General features: G+C 33.2%; 2 protein-coding genes and 1 long non-coding RNA gene across 3 annotated transcripts in view; 2 read left to right on the top strand and 1 right to left on the bottom strand.

Annotated features, from left to right (window-relative positions):
* LOC106468027 (ketosamine-3-kinase-like) overlaps positions 1-17570 on the bottom strand; it is a 42277-nt gene extending 24707 nt beyond the window's left edge. Inside the window, exons 1-3 of the mRNA XM_022396331.1 lie at positions 17396-17570; positions 12509-12609; positions 8624-8789 (exon numbers count right to left, since the gene is read on the bottom strand). Coding sequence (XP_022252039.1) covers positions 8624-8789; positions 12509-12573 — 231 coding nt within the window. The 5' untranslated portion in view covers positions 12574-12609; positions 17396-17570. The remainder of the gene's footprint in view (positions 1-8623; positions 8790-12508; positions 12610-17395) is intronic.
* Positions 147-1253, top strand: LOC111087913. Its single transcript, XR_002612536.1, has 2 exons — positions 147-212; positions 1130-1253. It is a non-coding gene; the product is annotated as an uncharacterized LOC111087913 (long non-coding RNA).
* Positions 17571-17743: 173 nt separating the features above from the next.
* Positions 17744-20731, top strand: LOC111087912 (arrestin domain-containing protein 4-like; the record flags this gene model as incomplete). The annotated part of the gene is made up of 2 exons (XM_022396330.1): positions 17744-17862; positions 20467-20731. Coding segments are annotated over exons 1-2 (308 nt in total), but the record flags the coding sequence as incomplete, so codon positions are not given.
* Positions 20732-20877: the final 146 nt, after the last annotated feature.

Genomic DNA, 20877 nt, shown 5'->3' with positions numbered 1-20877 from the left:
GTTTTATAATCACTGTAGTCCATTTAATTTTATTTGGAAGGTAGTTATTATCTATCAAAGATGTATGATAATTAATGTGTGGTATTTTGGTTCGTCTCGTATCTAAGCGTCATCTATAGTTTTACTTGCATAACTAGTAACCTTGTGGTGAATATGTTAATATCAGTTACGAGTTTTGGTTTGGGTATCTGTTGTAGTCATTCAGCTTAAATGTTAGTTTTGTGTAATTTTTAAGTTAAAAAAGCATCTTAAATTATTTTTCAAACGTTATAATTTGGATATTTGTATACTGTTAGAATAGGTTTTGTAAATCACACATTTATTGATTATGTAACTGTTTTGAGGTAGTGAATTTTTTTAATCGAAATAGGCATTTTAATTTTTATATACCAGTTTTCTACACATAATAATATTTGGTATGGAAGCGTATCATTCTAATAGTAATACAATAGTATGTCGATCAAAAACTAATTATAAACTGTATGAAAATATTTTATGTAGAGAACATACATGTTTCAACAGAAAATTTGGCTGTCTTATTATTATTATTTTTATACTGAAGAAGACAGCCCAGTGTTCTTTAGAAACCTGTTGAAACTAGTATATTCTTTACATAAAATATCTTCATGATGCTCATGACAAGTTATAAATCGTAGATGGCTGCAGTACCATTTATTACTCAGTACTAGTCCTAAATGGTCTGTCACACACTGTATCTGTACTGCAACTAGTGTACTATTTTTTTTTTTCTTTCACATTTCGATGTTTTTATCTTTAAGTTTATCTTTGTCAGCAAAAATATATAAATTAACATAATCTGTCGATTAGCATTTTTCTTTTAATTTTTTGTAATACTGTAATATTAATAGCATTTACTTAAGTGTTCAAAATGGAATTTTAATTTTTGTAAGAGTAATACTAATATAGTATGGTGTAAAACTATTATAGCCAAAAAATGTAACACATTTCTTAAATTTTTAAGAGAGCTTATACAAAACAGTAATACTTTTTTAATATAATTTTCAGTCTAATTATTGGCATCAAGGTATGTCACAGCAGTGTTAACAATCTATTTGTGTATTGCCACAGTGTGAAATATGACCATTTTTGTTAAAATTACAATAATTAGACTTGAAAAAACAACATCAGAAGAACTATGGAAGAGAAAATTAAGGCTGCCCTGAATACAAGCAAATTAGAAAGAACAGGCAGTGGTGGTGGTGGTTGCATCAATGAAGGGGAATGTTATATGACAGATAATGGCTGCATTTTTGTGAAAAGAAATTCTGAACTAGAGGTAAAGTAAATTGTAACAGAGTTTTAGTGATCTAAATTCTCTAAATAGAAAAAAAAACAGTTCTTTATTTATTTAAACAAATTTTAGGCATAGGTATGTAAAAGATACAAATATACTGATAATATATAAGTCATGTAATTAAATGGAATTCACCTTAAAAGGACAGCTCATAGTGACAATAGAATACAGCTGAAAGAGTATTGTTTAAAAAGTGATGCTTATTAGGGATAGATATAGAATGGAGGGTTGTGGGTTTGAATCCCCATCCCACCAAACATGCTCACCTTTTCAGATATGAGGGTATTATAATGTGATGATCAATCCCACTATTCATTGGTAATAGAGTAGCCCAAGAGCTGGTGGTGGGTGGTGATGACTAGCTGCCTTCCCTCTAGTCTTTCACTGCTAAATTAGGGACGGCTAGTGCAGAAAAAAAGAAAAATGATGCTTTTAGAAAATTTACTGAAGCAGTTATGATTAAGCCGAAGCTATCAACTATAAACATTAGCCCTGGTTGAAAGCTAATCTATTAATAAATTATTTTTCTTTCAATAACAATATATACATATACGTATGTGTGTAATTATATACTTGTCACTGCAATAACTTTAAATTTAAGTCAAAATAATGTTATTTTTGTTTATTAATACACATTTTAATACACATCCTATATCTTGTTTGTTTGTTTTTTTGAATTTCTAACAAAGCTACACGAGGTCTGAGAGACAGATAAGCCAAGTGAAGAAAGACACAAAGTGTTATAAGGTAGGTCAGCCAGGTGGGAAATGATGAAGGAGAGACCAACTGCAATAATCTTGCTATTTCAATTGGTACATAGAAGAGGTAGTAGATCAACAGGAGTGGGAGAGAAGGAAGGCTACACATTTGGAAAGACTAACTCGACTGGTAATGGACTAGACAAATCCCACACATGAAGATGAAGGGATGACACATCATGATGGCAGAATGATGTGTGTGATTGTACCAAAAGGGACAGAATAGTGGGAAGTGGAAATCAATGTTTAGCAATGTTTAGGTAGATATGCTCGATGTCAAGAAGAAAATAGCTATTTGTGTATGGAGTTGAGTATTTATTTCAGAATCACTAGTTGTGTACAGTTTTGACTAATTGAAAAGAGTTTAGAGGAGAGGAAAAGCATGCTTCTGGGATGGGTTACCTTATAGGTTAACAGGATGTTCTTGGGGATGGATTATTTTGGGGAAATAGGCTAATAGGATGCTTCTGGGGATGAATTATCTTAAGAGGATAGGTTAATAGGATACTTCTGGGGATAGTTTATTTTAGGAGGATAGGTTAATAAGGTGCCTCTGGAGATGGATTATCTTATAGGAATGGATTAAAATCTCTTAATTTATTTTCTCTTGAGAAATTTACAAAATTATTTTTGAGATCAATAAGATAAAGGCCTCCATTATCTCTGAAGACCAAAGGAAGAGATTAGGAAAAAGACAGATTACGCTCCAGTTATGACAGTTTTATTTTTCTAATAGGGTCATTGGTTGGCATAGGGAATAATGTAGGCCAGCATTTTACAAGAGATTAACAGGAGATTTGATAATTTTCTTAAAAATAAAAGGCTGGGTTGCAATTTTTACTATTCTGAAGGGTGGATGTGTAAGGACAACCATAAAGGAGCAGGTGGATCCTTTCCATCTAAAAATTATGTTACATTACCACATATGGTTCTGGAACACGAACAGATTTTGTTGCAAGCAGGGCTTTCAATCCTTCAAGTTCTCCATCAAACATTCTTCGTGCCTAAATAACAGAAATGTTAATAACATATGATGTTGGTTGGTTGGTTGGTGTTTTATGGCGCAAAGCAACATATGATGTTAGGACTGAAATGTATGATTCCTATTTACAGCTTTGTTTCTTATGTATAGCAGAAAATGATCACAAACTTATAAAAACACTATCACTTCTTATATGCAACAAAATTGCTTGACTAAAATAATATGAAAAATTGTTGGAATAATTCAATAAATCAGTACTGATTTATTAAAAAAAAACATTTAGTGACCATGACAATTTTTTATTAACGAATAAAACTACAGTTATTTTGTTATTCAGTTAAGAAGAATTTTCATTTTAATATTTTAACAAAAATTTATTAAAGCAGAACTATAAAAGTTTTACCCTAAACCCATGTACAAGTGTAAGAGCAATTAAACAAAACATTGAAATAATGCATACCATTTTTCAAAATATTTGTACTAATAATTATTATTGAAAGTTTATTCCTTAATATTTCAGCCTTATATTTGAAAAATATTTTCTACACTTGTACTAATTTACAAAGACTTTTAATCTTCGAAATACACAGATGAAGACACTGATTAACACTCCATATGTTTAAGTTGGTAAACATTCCATGATGTTTTTAGGTGGTCAAAAATAAATTCATATTCTGAAAGTATTTCATACAAATATTCACCTCTCCACAGAACTTGCTTTTACCTCAGGCCACTGCATAAAATACTTTTGTGCATGTCCCAAGCCTTGAATGCAGCTTCAACCCTTACAGGTAGCATGAAATACATCAGTCTATGATGAAATCAGCATCAGACTATAGTCCTCCAACAGTATAAAGCAATACATTCTCCATGCCCTATACTCCCCATGAGGACTTTATGTATACCAAAGGCTCATTCTTGACAAGGCAAAAGACACACATCAGAAGTGAGAAGGAAGGATGGGTGGTTCTGTAGAGAGGTGTCTATATGCAAGACATTTTCATGTAAGGAAAGTGTCAACTTTAGAAATACTACTATGCTATTCACCTCTCAACAGAACTGAAAACTAGAATTTGGAATTGATAAGATGGTGTAGAGACCAGTGTGCAGAAATACAAGTAAAAAGATGAGCTTCTTTCTGAGAAAATTGCCACAGGAAAATCCATTCACATCTATACATCTAACTCATACAGGAAATACTCTTTGCCAAAGAGAGGTAGAAAGGGTACTGTAAAAAGAACCTCCTACATGGTGCTAAAGTGTCACAAAGGTGGGCAGAATGTAAGGATTGTTGAATTGGATTGTATATCAGGAATTCAGCAGAGCATGTATGTGTAGTCCGGCTAGGGCAACAAGTCAAGATGTATATGTGAAAAATACCAACCACAATAGGAATATGCAAGAACAAATCATCCCAGGTCTACTTCCTGAGGATAAAGAAAGACTTAACTAGTTAGTATAGCTACTAAGAAGGGTCCAGTTATTAGTGAAGGGAAAGTGAACCGTACTGCACTGCAAGGCAAACACCCCAGCCACACTTCTGATTGAGGGATGCATTCACTAGGTCTCCTTTCAGTGGGGTTACACCAGTCTAAAGGGGAATTCTGTATCTACCTCCCCAGCAGCTTAGCACCGAGGTGAGGAAGCAAGGATTCTCCAACCACTCCCCTAGAAGAAATGGGAGGAAGGGTCTCATAAGGATGAGAACACCAGAGAGGTGGGTAGACCAAACAGGAATCATCTCATCTGAACAACATCCCACAAAAAGGCCATTGAAAAAGTTTCTTCAGAAAAATCAGTACAAATATTCAGTTTGACAGTATTCTAAAGCTCCCTTTCTCATAAGTAGTTTAACCAAAACAGGAGAGTTATCTAAAGATTGGGACTCACCATCTACTTTAATCATACCATTTACTCAACTTTAAAGGACAAATTGTACATTCTAGTTTAGCATCCACATAGTAGATTATGCCCACCTCACGCTTGGGATGTCTAGTTTGTCTTTAATTGGTGTGGATTAAAAAATGTTATTTACAACTGACATACAGCATATACAATACTCACATAAGGGAAATTTGGTGACTAATTACAGAGATTGTATGAACACCACAAGGATATCAAGGCTAAGGACTAATATGCTAACAGGACTCTAATCACAGATTTACCAAATAGTGACATACTGGTGACCCTTTATACATTCATGAAATTAAGTTTACTGTTGCTGGGTGTTGGGCAGCCATATTTACCACGTTCCACTTTTCCCGATACCATAGTATTTTCTCTTCATCTGTTCTTACTACTCTCTTCCATTTATTCATACTGCAAAGACCCTCTTTTCCCAGTCCCTTGCCTGACTGGGACCTAAATGTGGTCTTCCTGCCCTCACTCAAGGCTCATTTTAACCTTTTTGCCATTTGCTCACCTCTCTCTCTCTCAAAACCTGTTTCCTTCTCCTTCTTGCCTGTGGTTATCGTCAGTCTGATGTCTATGTCATAGATTCCTCCCACCACTCATACATTTCTTCTGCTTTGACTGTTCCTTCTTGCCTAAGACTTCAGCTATTCAGGGGGGTGGTTGCATTTTTTTTGTCTCACTTCCCTTCCCACTATCTCCAACTTTTATGGACATTCTGACCCAGACAGACTTCTGTGTCCAGTCTGGGCTCTTTGTAGTTATCTTTCTCATTCTTTTGCCTTTCTGGAATTATAGTTGAGTAGGAGTAAATAAAAAAGTACCCTCACCCATCAAAGGTGGATTGAAGGATAGCAATAGGGCAGAATTCCGCTAGAGATGAGACAGCCAGATGGTGGAGATAGTGGGTGATGAATGTGTATGGGGTAGTCCACATGGCTGCCTGGAGAATCTCTTCTAGCAGTTGATGAAAATGGGCTGCCAGAGAATGAGTCAGGTGTTTTATCTGATGGGAGGGGATATAAAAAAAAGTCAACAACTACCCACCCCAAGGAGGTGTAAACCTTCTGGATGAGTTGGTAGATCCACCTGGTAAGGGTAGAGGGAGAAAAGGCTTTATTAGAGGAGGGGTATCAAGGAATGAAAAGCCAGTGGTGGGAATGATAAATACTCAGTCTGCACACAGAATAGCTTGATCCCTCCTGCATGCTACTAACCTTGAGCTAACTCCCATCTAAAAATAATGTTTAATGTGAACTACACTGGTGCATGATGACATCACCATGCAACAACAGCCCTCTAACAATAAGATGGTGACACAACCTCCTTAAACAGTAATTCCCCCTAAGCATTTGTGCTCAAAATAGCCTCATTCTTAGGCAAGGCAAGAAGAAAGTACACTAGAAATGGGGAGGACAGGTGGGAAGATGTGAATAGTGTGAATCTATTAAAAATACATTTGCAGCTAAGGAAAACGTTACCTTCCAAAATGAATACTCACCTCCATACATAGATAGCTAGAATACTTGAGATGATGGAGTGACTTGTGTAAAAATTACCTAGATAAGCTTCCTTCTGAAAGTATCCAAAGGAAGCCCATGGGGTGTTACACCCAATGACAGGGGTTCCATAGGGGCACACCCATAGGACACCACATCACTTCTCATCCAGGGTATACTCTTTGCCTGTGTAAAGGAAGCAAATAGGCTTAAAGCCCAAAATATGGTGCAAGGACAGGCAAAAGAGGTACATGACCATCTGAGTAAGGTTGAGTCTTGTTCAGACCATACCTTGTGTGCTCACCTGCTCTACCATCAGGTTAATAATATCAAATTTGTATCATATTTATGTGTAGTGAACCACACTACACTCCAATAACGCCCCAGCCCTACTTTGAAACACAAAGGAATTCCTTATTCTAGCCCCAGCAGTTAGGTCCTAATTGGTGAGGATTTTCCATGGTCCACCACCTCAGCAGCTGAAAGCTGTTAAGCAGCAGTTGTCTTGAGAAACCAAGTCTACTGTATAAATCTACCCTTATTACTTTGCAGAAAATGTAGCATATGATGTGACTTGTCATACTTAATGATAATATGGGAAGACGTAACCTCGATTTCAGTATACAGGCCAGGAACACCCCAAATTTTGAGCCATCAACTTCAGGGAGGTAAATGCTTGGCATCAACCTATTACATTTTTATATGCTATATAGTGATTTATTAATTTATTTATTTTACTTATGCTTATACTTCCAAATATACTTCCTATGCTCTACTTGATGAGGGGGGAAAATTCATGTAAGGAAGACCCAGGGAATGTGCCTGGATTCCCATCAGTCTCTCTGTCTAGATAGGTATTTTATTGAAGGCAGTGTAATGGGAAACTGCAAAACCCTATTTTTATAAGCTAGGAAGTGCTAGCATGAGAAGAAGTGGACAGATGCACCACTCCGGTGCTCTATTTTTCCATTATAGTCCATGAACGGGGTATAGTCTGGATAAGACTTGAAATATAAGGTAAAAATGCCATGAGGAAAACTTCAGTGGTCTTGTGGTACACCCCATCTCATAGTGGGAACTTATAGAGCCAGGAAAGATGGTAAGAGTACTTTCCGTTATCCCAGCAGCTCAATGCAGATTTTGGGTAAGTATACCCTGGAGAAAAACACTAGCTGATTAGTGGGGTCCTAAAGAAAGAAATACATTTTCAAACAAAAGGCTTCCTAACTAAATTGTATTGTATCTTAAAAAATCTAATTTCTATTCACAAAATAGCCTTGAGAGCAATACTTCAAACTTTCCAATGATATAAAAGCATTTCTCTCATAAATGACTTAGGACAACTGACAGAGTTATATAGAATAAATATATAGATTTAGATTGATTATAAAGTTATTGGTATATAAAAGTAGTTGTAGATAAATAAGTCTTCTCAAATGATGAAGTGGTGGGTGGAGCCAATATGGTGGGTTCATTAATATCATGATATCTCAGCAAATAGAAAAGTTAGGAGGTTCTTATTTTATATTCTAGCTTGTTAATATCAAACATTTTAGTTCCTAATTCATATGAAACTACAGACATTGTATTGTGGGCATCATAAAATGTAATCTAACCAAACTCAGAAGGCTATGTACCACGTCACACACAAAAATTGATATTTAGCAGTTTTTTTTAATATTTAATTTCAAATTAAGAAACTAACTAATATATAATACTAAAATTTGAATCATAATCTACAATTTGATACCAAACTTATTGACATACGTTTATAAAATAATAGCTAAATAAAATGTTGAATGTAAATCTACAAATGTGACAACATGCCCTTTGACCCCTACCCGTCTCGATAAGGTTAATATACATGTATGTAGGCAGAGAAACAATTTTGAATTGTAGGGTTTTGAAATACTGAAAATTTGTTTTCATATTTGATGGTTCTATTGACTGAAAACTTTCATTTTACTTGAAAACAAAAAATTGTGAATACATGCATTAAATGCAAATATATTTAGTTCATAACGTGCAACAATAAACAATAAATTCCAATGATGGAAGAAATAAAGATATTAATCCATTAACCTCTTATTTTAAGTATTTGTAAAAATCTACCACCTACTACGTACTCACTAAAAATAAATGTTATCTTGGATCTTACCACCCAGTCATCATGCCAAGTGTTGTCTTGAGGAATATACCCACAACATGTGGTTGTGTGGAATCCAAACTGACTGACAAATTGATCTTCTAATTCACTACTCTTGTGGATGGAGCTGGCTTGAGCTTCAAGCCTATTTCCTATTTCTGTATTGTGCAAGTGCATTCTAGGAGTAAAACAAAGATATCTGTCAGCAAATTTACCTATTCAACAATATGGTATGTTACTTTCAAAATAAAATAAGCATATTTATTTATAGCTTTGGTCCAACTACTACTACATCAGTTAACTAATAGATGGTTGCAACTATAGTGGTTGCAGATAGAAAATATCACAGAATGGCTAAATTACAGATAAGGTTGATTTCTATTTTTTCATATACTCAGCCTTCTGCATTGTAAACAGTGAGTAAAGGCTTAGTTTCCTATCTTGAAATATTTTTCAAAGGCTATTTCAAAGCATTCTTCTAAAAAGAAAAGTAGTTATTTCACAATATTTATTGTAATATAAATTTCATATAAAAATCAGAAAATAGATAAGAAATGAGGGGATCATGCAATCCTGCAAAGAGATTTTCTAAGACATAGTCTTTATAGGTATAAAATGAGACTTGTGCCTCGAAACTGCTAAGGCTACAAATTTCTAGCGCTCATTCTTATCACTGGATCTATAGAAATTCTTCAATTTGAAACACAGAACAGTTTATTTTTAACTTCCATTGCAGAATTTTAATTTAATAATACTCAACAGTAAAAAATATGTTCTTTAACCTATTCCATTTGAATAATCTCTATTACTATCCTATCTCTGAGCTGTTTTAGTACTTGTATTTAAATGTTCAAACAATATTAGCAAGTTTTTAGAATTTCATCATTTTTCATCTAAAGTAAAATGAAAAATAATATAAGGTCTAATTCATGTGTGTTTACAGAAGAAAACAATGTTGGCCAACAAAAAAAGACAACCCTGGAAAGTTTTCATATATGATTATTGATAAATAAGGCTTGAAGCAATAACTTTGGAACAAAACCAAAAATAATTCTAATATTAGTTACTTTGCTGCTTGAAAGATTAAGTCAAGGTTTTATTGTGCATTTTTTTAATTATATAAGAAGTTTCAGATATTCAGAAACATTTTTTAATAAATTCACACAAGTTTCTCTTCCTCAAATATTTTACACAATATTCTTTGTAACATGGATAAATAACTTCCTCCCCTAAAAAACAAAGACTGATATATTTGTACATAACACACTGTCATATTACTTTTTATAAAATGTAAATATTTTGATAAAAAATTAACAGCAGATACAGTGTTGGGAATGTCATTAAATTTCAATTATACTTCTGAACTTTGATTGCTTAGATTGAACCACATTCAGGCTCATCTTTATCTGTCTTCATTATGTCAAGTATGACACAGGTTATAAAGGGTTTAAACACTTTCATCTTCAATCCTGAGAAAGAGTTGTCAATCAAAACTGTCTTGATCACTTGTTAATGAGAGCTTAGGTCATACCCATTTTTATCTTTGATGTTAAATAACATTTTGATTTCTATATATTTGTTTTATTACAGTTGAGTTTACCAAGAATCTCCATCAATTATCTATTTTGTGTTTCCTATTAACCAGCAACAGTCACATGCTCAGCTATGTCAATAGATGATACCTTGAGCTGGAATTTTTTTTTTTTTCAGTAACTTCAGTCATACACCACATATACTATACTTTTCTTCAATGTAGATTTAGTTGTAGGAGTGAACTTCCTAAAGTAATGGCTTCCAATCTTTTTCCAACTTAGGACCAGCTAGTTCAGATTCCAAATTTTGATGGACTACTTCATAGAATATTACCATTTTAATGTAATTTTAAGTTATATCATAAAACAATATACTTCACTAGCATATATTTTAAAACACACATTATATTTTCAAACATCTTGCAGATTGGCTGAAGTTTTCCTGTGAATTAGCAGTGGGAACCACTAACCTGCAGTACATTCTTTAATTTGTCAAATGCTGAGCTTTCATTTCATTTAAACCAAAATTTGTTTTGTAGTTTTTGGACATACAAGACTGTGTAGTGTAGGGATTATTATCTAATATATTTTTGTGGGTTAATATTTAATGATTGTTGAGTTTTTCATAACAAGAGAGTTAAAAGCAATTATTTTGTTTACTAAACTTGGTAAGAGTCGTACATTGTGTTTGAAATTCATTGGTGTCGAGGCTATAGAATATTCTAGAGGCCTCAGAGATAAACATATAAAATAGTGCTGACCAAATGAGCAGAAGAGGAAAAAAATCAAGTCAAGTGAAAGACAAGTTTAATCAGAAAAAAGTTAGAAAACGTGAAGTTAGCCATCGTGGAAGTGAATAGCCTTAACGGTTGATATTTTAAAGTAAGATTAACAGTTTAATAGAGATAACGAGAATAATTTGTCTTGTCAAAGGGTGTTCTAAGCTAAATGAACCTGCCTTTGTAGACTTTGACGAAAGGAAGACAATTATTGGAAGTTCAGAATACAATTGTGGTATCCCACAAGGCAGTGTAAGTGAATTATTCAATGATACTATTGTGATAAATGTAGAAAAAAAATAGTTTGGCTTGTCAACTGGATTCTAAAGCAATTGAATTAGCCTAAGTGGACTTTTGACAACAAGAAGAGAACTGTATGTTGTTTAAGATACAACTATGATCTCCATAGTGTAAAATATTTTTCTACATACATTTAATTTGTTTTGAATATATTATTTTAAAACAAGTGTAGTGTGTGCTGTCTGTTTATTGTTTGAATTTATCACCAACAAGTCACAGACACCTACTGTAGAAGAATCCTGGGCTCACACCCATATATATACACATAACAGTTCTGACAGTAGTCTTAGTTTTCTAGCAAATTTCAATGTAGACCGGTTCAGTTACGTTAAAATGCAACTTGACAAAACAAATTATTCTTCTCTGCTGTATTATTACAATACAATCAGTGATAATTTCACTTTAAAAAACTGCTACAATATGATCTATATGGCTAAACTCACAATCAAGCAGTCTAGATCTAACTATCTATCTATATCTAACTAACTCAAACTACGTTTTGGACGTCTTTTTATAGACTGACTGAGGATTGAAAGTTCCACACACTACGAGATATTATGATGCAATAATACTCAATTAAAAATCGATAAAAACTTAGAAGGTTCTAGTAACATGACACAATAATATAAGAAGCACCAATTCACAACAATTGTACTATGCAACATATGATTCTCATTGTAACACAGACAAACCTGTGATAAACTATCGCTTATAAAAATAACTAAATTTAATACTCTCACTATATTTAAACTTGAATAGTCACGTATATTTACCAAACACATTTTCTACTCTTCTTTCACATATTTTATTATTCCTGTTTAATCTCATGTACTTCGTTTAGGAAGTGGTACAAAAACAACAGTATTAAAAAAATTTTCATTTATTAACTCATTTTCACACTGGTAAAATTCTAGTTGTTTAGGATTTTTTTATCTTGATGGACCAATTTGATCTAGTTCACAGATGCTATAGAACACCAGTGTCATAATGAGCTTAACAAGCAAGTCCAAAATGTAGCTTCTCCCAACAATCAGGCAACTGAAGTCTGTAAAACTCCAGAATAAACACAAAACACTACAAAAATGATCAATAAAAAATTAAGTATATTAAAAAAAAACAAGAGAATATAGGTAACTATAAATTCAAGAAGACAAAAAGATTATTGACTGTTCTAGAAATGGTGTCAAAAATTAAAAAGTACAGGTAGAGTACATATAAAGATAACAAATGTACTCACAGCTTAATGGATAAGACTGCTAAATAAGATAGTTATTTTTGATAGTTACTTTGCTAGTAGTTCCCCAAGTTTAGATGAATAGCGAGTCAAGGATTTCATATCAATGTATTCCATTACTAAGGCTGCACCACCACGTGGATTGTCAATTACCTAATTAAAACAATATGCATAAAATCATATTGACTATAATGTAAACAAATAGACTGTAATCACAGAATATAATCTAAGAATACAGAAAATGACAAAAGTAAAAAAACAAAAAACATATAGTAATACTCATTTAGCCTACATAATCTATAATTAATGTTTATCTACTTCATCTTAAAACAATGGGTATGAAATATCAAAATTGCAATTAGCACATTTAGATTCTTCACAACTTTGTGAAAGTGTATAATATCATAAAGGATAATTTTTGGTTGCCAAGTGGTTGCCATTTTAGCTTTATTTTTAACAACTAATAAGAATGTGATTGAAAGAGTTGAAGTAAGGGAACACTTGAGGATGAGTGATCATTGTATAACATGGTTTGATGTTTTGTTATAAGTTGAGGTTAAGTAAATAACATTTTAGTTCCTAATTTCCAGATACCAAGATTTGAGGCCATGAAACAAGATTTATCATTAGTGAATTGGAATAATGAGCTAAAAAGTGATGTGAAACAAATTTAGGAAATTAAAAAATAAATAGAGACATTTTCCAAAAAAAAAAAAAGGGTGGAAAAATGAAATATGAAAGATCCAATCTATCTAAAGTCATAAAGAAGAAAATCAGGGAAAACATCATAAGTTTAAAGAGTTTAAAATTACATTCAGGGGGAAGATTTACAGAACAATAGGAAATATAAGAACTTTGTTTGCAAAGAAAATAGGAACTCTAGAAGGGCTTATAAGAAACAGCTGGCCTATAATGTTAAAATTAACAAGTAGGATTGTTTGAGTATGTTAAAGGCAATTATATGATAAATGGGGATAGGGCCTTTAAAATATGCTGATATTGAAGACTTTGACATGATTGCCTTTTACAGTATGTTTTCTTCTATTCTATTTTTCAAGATAAGATATAACCAATATTCCTAACTTTAAGTATTCAAAGGACATTACTGAAATCAACCAGAATAATGTAGGTGTTAATCCTTTGATAGTAAGCATAAAGACTGAAGTTTAAAAATAGATTCAGCTTCAGGATCGGAGGGTTTTGCACCAAATGTTAAAGTAGATCAAAGATATGTAAGCCTCTATTTGTCACATTTGGTAAAGTTCTATGACAGTGAGCATGTGCCTGTAAAGTTAAAATTTTCTAAAACTCAAAATGTATTTCTGATAGCTACTTACCTCATCTCACACAAAGATATCTTAGTCCTTGTTTGCCCTCTAAGTATTGCTCAAAATAGTTTTGCTCCTAGCACACCAGTCTTTATACCCCATCAGTTTTGCATCATTTCTGAACAAGTACTTATCACGTGACTACTCTCCACCAATAGTATTGTGCCATCTACACTGGCACAGCTAGCTCCCTCTGCTATTCCCACTCAATCCTCACTTATGAGAATTGGCAGGTAATAACATGAAAACACCAGCAGTGGGGAGGAAGGATGAGAAGTGTGTGTGACAGGAGGTAAGTACCTATCACAGATACATTTTCAGCATAAGAAAATGTTAACTTCTGAAACAGTCTTACCTCCACTTACACAAAATTAGAATCCCACATTGCAAAGGTGGATGGGCCAGTTTAGGTGTACAAATATCAAACTAAGTGGAAAGCGACTGCTAAGAATGAATGGGTGTGCTATGAGATGCAAATGAAGCACACCAGTGGGATACCGCACAACTTCTGGAACAGGTATGCTCTTCACCAAGGAAACAGGAAAGTAATACAAAATGGGCAGAATGGAAAAAAACAGGCACAGTTGAATGTGGTAACAATACTTACAGCACTGGACAAGTGATGGTAGTGTTGGATGTTCCAAAGAACATGTTTACCATTTTTCACATGATTGGGCCTAATATTGCACTAGTGTGAAAAATGGAATAACATGTGGCTGGGGCATGAGGATCATGTGATCTACACATGAAGATACTAACTGATTAATGAAATTGTCTAAATAAGTTCACATGAGCAAAAACATCCAGAGGAAATGCAAGTAGGTCAGTTGATGACATCAACTGAAGAAGGTAGTTAGTCTATCAAAGTCCACCTGGGCAAAAACATCCAGGGGAAAAGCTTTAAAATTGATTAAGGCATTTCATCTAGTGCAGTCCACCTGGGCAAAACATCCAGGGGAAGTGCATCATAAGTTAAGTTACTGTGTCAAATGTGGTCTACCTGAGGAAACATATACAGGGGAAGTGCCTTGTATAACTGATTAAGTGATTTTGACCAGTGCAGTCCACCTGGACAAACACAATATTACTGAATAAGGTACTTGGTCTAGAAGTAGTTTAACCAGCTGAGTGGATAAACATGAGTATAGGAAAGTAAATATCGAAAACCCACTCAGTAAGAAGCCTCCATGGTCCATTACTCCAGGAACTGGGAGTGGTAAGGACTTTCATGTTTCACTAGAAGTAAAAAAGGAGGGGATTCCGAAGGAACATCACACTGGAACTGTGCAATGGGTGTCTGTAATTCCCTCTTTTGAAAAGCAGACTGACCCCGATATATGCAATCAAAGGGTTGGCAGGGATGGACAAAATCCCATTCCGTATTACTCATGAAGTTCATGAGTGACGGTTCATCATAGATTGAAACTGACTGATATCTAGTACATGTATATGTGTACCACTGGGTAAGTGGCTAGTGGTCTAACAGAAACATCACATCTAAAAAAAATTAGCATTATATAGTTACTCTTAGCTAGTGCAGGTTTGAGGTAAAGCATACCTGACCAGGTAACACCCATTACAAGGAGAGATCCATAAAGATGTTACAATTAGGGAAGATAAAAAAAAGAAAACATAAAAGAAAGGAAGTCATCAGACTTACCCCAATCAAAGACAAATGGATGCATGTAGAATCACGTGGGAGGAAGATGATATCTGCCAGAGGAAGAAACAGCCAGGTTGTGCAGATAATGTGCAATAAAGGTATTGGGAGTAGTCCACATTCCAGACTGAACAATCTCCAAAGGACAGTGAAGGTAAGCACCCAAAGATATTGTAACATGATGATTTGATGCAAGTAAATTTTGTTGAGACAGCAATCTTCCATGGACAAGTCTGAATACACTAGCCTTGAGAAGTTGACAAACCCATCAAGTGAGAGTAACAGATGACAGATCACGGTAAACAGAGGGGTTCCAGGGAATAAACAGTTGGAAACATAACTCCAAAAGGAGGCAGTACGAGCCACATAATACCTCAAGGAATGAACTGGACAAAAAACCTATCCAGAATGGAGCAGGAGTACAACTGGGAAATTTTAGTTGTGTTAATGGTATCCAGAATGACTTGGATCAATTGTAAATCAGACCAAATGACCTTTAATCACACCATGTGTATGGTAATGCATCTGAGCTATAATTTGGATCGCAAATTCAATATAGAATGGAACCCACTAAGTAACATGAAAAAAGGTTCTTGACATTGCAATGAATACATCACTGAAGCCATAAAGGCAGTTGCTCTGTTTTTAGTGATAATGGTAATGGAATTTTAGGGTGTATTTGTAGACATACTGATTTCAACTCAAAAGAGGTAATTATCTCTTAATACAAATTATCAATAGGACCTCACTTGGAGTACTGTCACTTTACCTAAAACAGAATATTCACTTGTAGAATGGGTAAGGATAACATTGGTTATTTCCTCTTGAAGTTTGAAAGATCATCTATGGGTTCAAAAGGATAAGGGCATCTGATGTACTTGTGATATCTGCTGAAGACAACAGGACAAGAAAATGCAAGTTTAAGGCTTGGAAAAGACAGGACAGATTCCAGTGAAGATAATTTTATTTTTCTAACAGAGTGATTGGCTTTGACTTATGGAAATCTAAAATGGCTTAGGAGAAATAGCTGACTGATAATGTTGAAGCTAACAGCAAAGATATTTTTATGAATGTTAAAATGCAAATTAGGCCTTTAAAGGATGCCGAAAACAAGGTTTTGGTTGAATATTATGAGATGGCTAAGCTTTTAAGTGTTTTCTCCAAAAAGAGGATGTCAGCAAAATTCCTAACTGTAAATATTCCACAGATTGACTTAATCGTGTAGATACTAATCCCTAGGTGGCAAAAATAAAAATCAAGAGATTAGAAAAGCAGATAAAACACCAAAAGCAGACAATATTTATCAAATACCATGTACGCAAGCTTCTCTATCTATAATTTTTGGTGGGTCAATAGACAAGTGCCTGAAGATTAGAGAATTGCAATGTTACTCTTATTTCTAAAGGTGATGTTAAGAGTTACCCTTGAAATTATAAACCAGTTATTCTTACTTGTATAGTTGGAAAACTAGAGAAACTGATAAAAGATTTGCATTATCATCTAGTGAAATACAATTTTGAAAAAATTTTAAAGAATGGTATCGATTCATAAATGAGAAATCTTCCCTTACTATTATTTTGTCTTTTTGAGGTTGTGAATGATGGAAAAGGTGTGGTGATGGGGTAATTACATTTCCAAAAACCTTTTTTATATGGTGCTACACAAAATCAGCTTGGAAAATCACAGTAGTATGGTTTGGGAAAAAACTAATAAAATAGATTGTTGGATGAGAGAAAAAATTATTATTAGTAGAGTTATGTAAAACTGGACCCTTGTTACTAGTAATAGAGTGTCTCAAGGGTCTATTGGCCTTTGTTTTTTACTTACATGAATGATATCAAAAGACACATAATTAGTAAATTAGTAAAGTTTGCTGATAGAATTAAAATCTACCAGCTTTAAAGATACTAAGGTACTAAAGATTGAGGTGGACAAACAATTGGCATATTACCTTTAATAGTAGTAAGTGCAAGATACTGCATTTGGATTATCATAATTTCGATCACACATCTCATATAGCATAACTGAAGAAAAGTATCCTGGTATGGTAGTAGATGAGTTACTCCAGCCATCAAGGCAGTGCTTCACTGCTAGTAGCAAGGCTGAGAGAATTTTAGGGTGTATTTATACATACTGAGATTACAAGTCAAAGGAGATAATTATTTTTTTATACAAAGTTAACAGATGCCAAATTTTAAGTGCTTATCCAACAAAAATTAACATTTTCGATAAATTACAGTGGATTTTTGTGGTATTGGTATAGTAATTTATAATGTTTTTTTGTTTTTTTTTGTATTCCAAAATGCTTATATAAAGTCTGCAAAAATTATTATTTTTCCATCTCCACATGTGAATTTGGACGAGGCTTGGCAAGTATGGCTCACGAGTGCAAACAAGGACTTCGTAACATCATAAGTAGTAGATATCATTGTTTTTCAATTATTTTTTATTTAGTGTTTCATGTTTGAAGAAAAATAACTGACATTTCAGTATTTATTTAAAAACATTAGTTATATATATAATGCATGGTAGCCAATATGTTACTGTATTTTAAAAAGTAAGAACTTGTATTATTTTTCTACTCACTTGCATTGAGGTACATTAAAAACAAATTATACAAAACTAAAGACTTGGCAATTCAGGAAAAGTTTATTTGCATAATTTGTGAAAGTCTAAGAAATAAATTTATTACTAATCAACTGAACTTACCACATGAAAATTAACATCTTTACATAAACATCTGGTTAAACTTGCAGTTTGCTGGTGAATAATTTGTTTCTCAAGTTACAATTGAGAAGGCTAAGCCAAGAATACTAGCCTAGCCAAAATGACCTGTATTTATATTACTGGAAACTACACATTTATTGGTTAATGTGTAAGCATGGTAATATAGGAAACAGAATGTCTGTAAGCATTTACACCTATACCAACTCTAAATCCCAACCACCAAGTAAGATAACTAGCAAGTTTATTGGATAGGATACAACTTTATACAGAGTCATATCATAAATATTTTCTCTCACTTTTATGAAGTACTTTAGACAATTCTTGTTGCAACCACTGTATTGTAAAGAAGCCGGCAAATCTATCCCACTTTGTTCAGAGCAGTGATCCGAATAGTTTCTGTAGGATGCTTTCACTTTTTGAGTTAATAGATCAGCCCAGACTTTCTACAATGTCATAAACATTTTATAATACTTTAGACAATTGTTGTTGTAACCATTATACCATCAACAAGTTTATATCCTGTTTTCAAAGCAGGGAAATTCTGGGAATTGTGCCGCATGAACTTGTTTGATATTGATGGTGTCAAAGTACGGTAACATCTAAACAGGAACAGTGATTCATTGCTTTATATTTGCCAGGTTTCTACTTCAGCTGCTAACAGTAGAATAACAACAGGAAATAGGTGTAAAAAGATTAGAAGAAACTCTCAGGAGATTTACTTGGAACTTTACTATCTGTACTGAAAAGAACAGAGTACTATTCATTTTGTTTCTTCTAATTTCTAACTCATCTACTAGTAATAAGATAACTACAGAAAATAAGTGTGAGAAGTTGAGAGCGTAAACTTTGACCATAAGTACTTTGAAATTTTGTAATCATTACTAACAATACTATATGTTTTATTTTGCAAGCTTTATTTTCGTTATACTTTAATTACTTACCAACAACCTTGAGAAATAATATTACAGCATAATATTACAGTACAAAAAATAATATATAAAATATAAAACTACTGAAAAAAAAGTTTTGATATTCAATCATGAGATTTTTTATTGTTCATTTGTTTTAACTGTTTATTATAAAAGTAACTAAAATCATAAAAATAGAAAGTTGTTAGGTAAGATAGTGAAAGAAAAATAATAAAAACCTTCATGGGGTACACATGCCAGAAGCTTCTGCTTTACACTGTTCGATAATGTCATGTCAATGCACATGCACTGTGTAATTTTCAACTTCTATCGGGGTATTTTTTAGTCAGACATAGTTCAAAGATGAATAAAACAAAAATTAATAAATATAAATAGATTTATATTGTTACAAGATTTAAGCTATTTAGAATAAACATTTGTGGTTTCCTATTACAATTTGCAGTTATACTAGAACAAAAAGGGTGATTTAGATTTATTTCCTAATTTGTATGAAGGTTACAAGGTTGGTCAAATCGATCAACACCATATAGAGTTGATATTGATAAAATAACAGGTTAAATATAAAGTTTTATAAAAAAAAGTTTGATGATTATCTAGAAAGATATAGAGATTACACAAATGAAACTTGACAAATTTCAGATAAAGAAAATTACTTTGTATGTTGGATAGTCAACATACTGAAAGAAAGAATTCACCAGCAAATCTTTAATAGAAAAAAATCTTAAAACATAATTCAAAAACCAGATATTTTGTTTATGAAATCCTTGTAATGTTTCCTAATAATCTACAAAATTTTATAAAGACTCGTATACATTTTCAAAAATTATAGTACAATTACTCTCAGAGATACTTTCCAGATTATTGGCTGGGTTGAATCCACCCTGCCCATAATGGAAGGGTTAACTTGATGCTACCTACTCGTATTTCCCTGATTATTATTATTAAATTACTATTTTATCATATTTTGAATTTGTTTATTTCTTTTCTGTGTCCTTTTCTTTTCTAAAATCCAATTTCTATCACTTGAATACTTGTTTTCCATTTTAAGACTGTTTATACAAATGCTTCAACAATGTTTCTTCCAACAATATTTTTTTAATGTGCTCCATGCATGTAATTTACAATCGCTGTATATTCTAACCCTTCAACAATTTTGTCTAAAGCTTTTTCCATGTAGCACGGCATACACTGTCTGACAAAGGGCTTCTACCCAAAACTTTGCAAGTAGTAATCAAAAAGTTTTTGTTATGGATGTGTGTTTAACATTTTTTCATTATTTTTCCACATATTTTGTTTTTTTCTACTGTGTATCAATTCTAGATGTTACTTAAATTTTAACTTGTACTGCATAATGTTTTTTCTGAAGGGGAGTCAATAGCTATCACTGCTGACTTTGAAAATCTTTCCTCACGAACCATCATTCCTCATGCCACCCTTCATCAGACCCAGACATTTGTAGCTGGTGGCAAGTCTCGCTGTCGTCGCTCAAAGTTTACCATCGTCACAGGATTAGCTATCCAGCCAGGTAGAATGGCCAACTGGGATTCTCAGCTCTTAAAAATTCCAGCTGTCTCACCTTCCATCATTAACAGTTGTTTGATTCGAGTTGATTATGCTGTCAGAGTAAGTCTGTTAGTTACTTTGTGTATTGTATGTTTGATGTTAATATCAGACTGATGAAAATTTGACAGTCAAGTCAAATTCCTAGAAAGATTAATTGGAAAGTTAGTGGCTTTAAGCTGCTGCAACTAATGTATTGTATTTCTCCGTTTGTTAA

This window comes from Limulus polyphemus, unplaced genomic scaffold, assembly GCF_000517525.1.
Source record: "Limulus polyphemus unplaced genomic scaffold, Limulus_polyphemus-2.1.2 Scaffold2840, whole genome shotgun sequence".
Taxonomy (NCBI): domain Eukaryota; kingdom Metazoa; phylum Arthropoda; class Merostomata; order Xiphosura; family Limulidae; genus Limulus; species Limulus polyphemus.
This window is presented reverse-complemented; position numbering and strand designations above follow the sequence as displayed.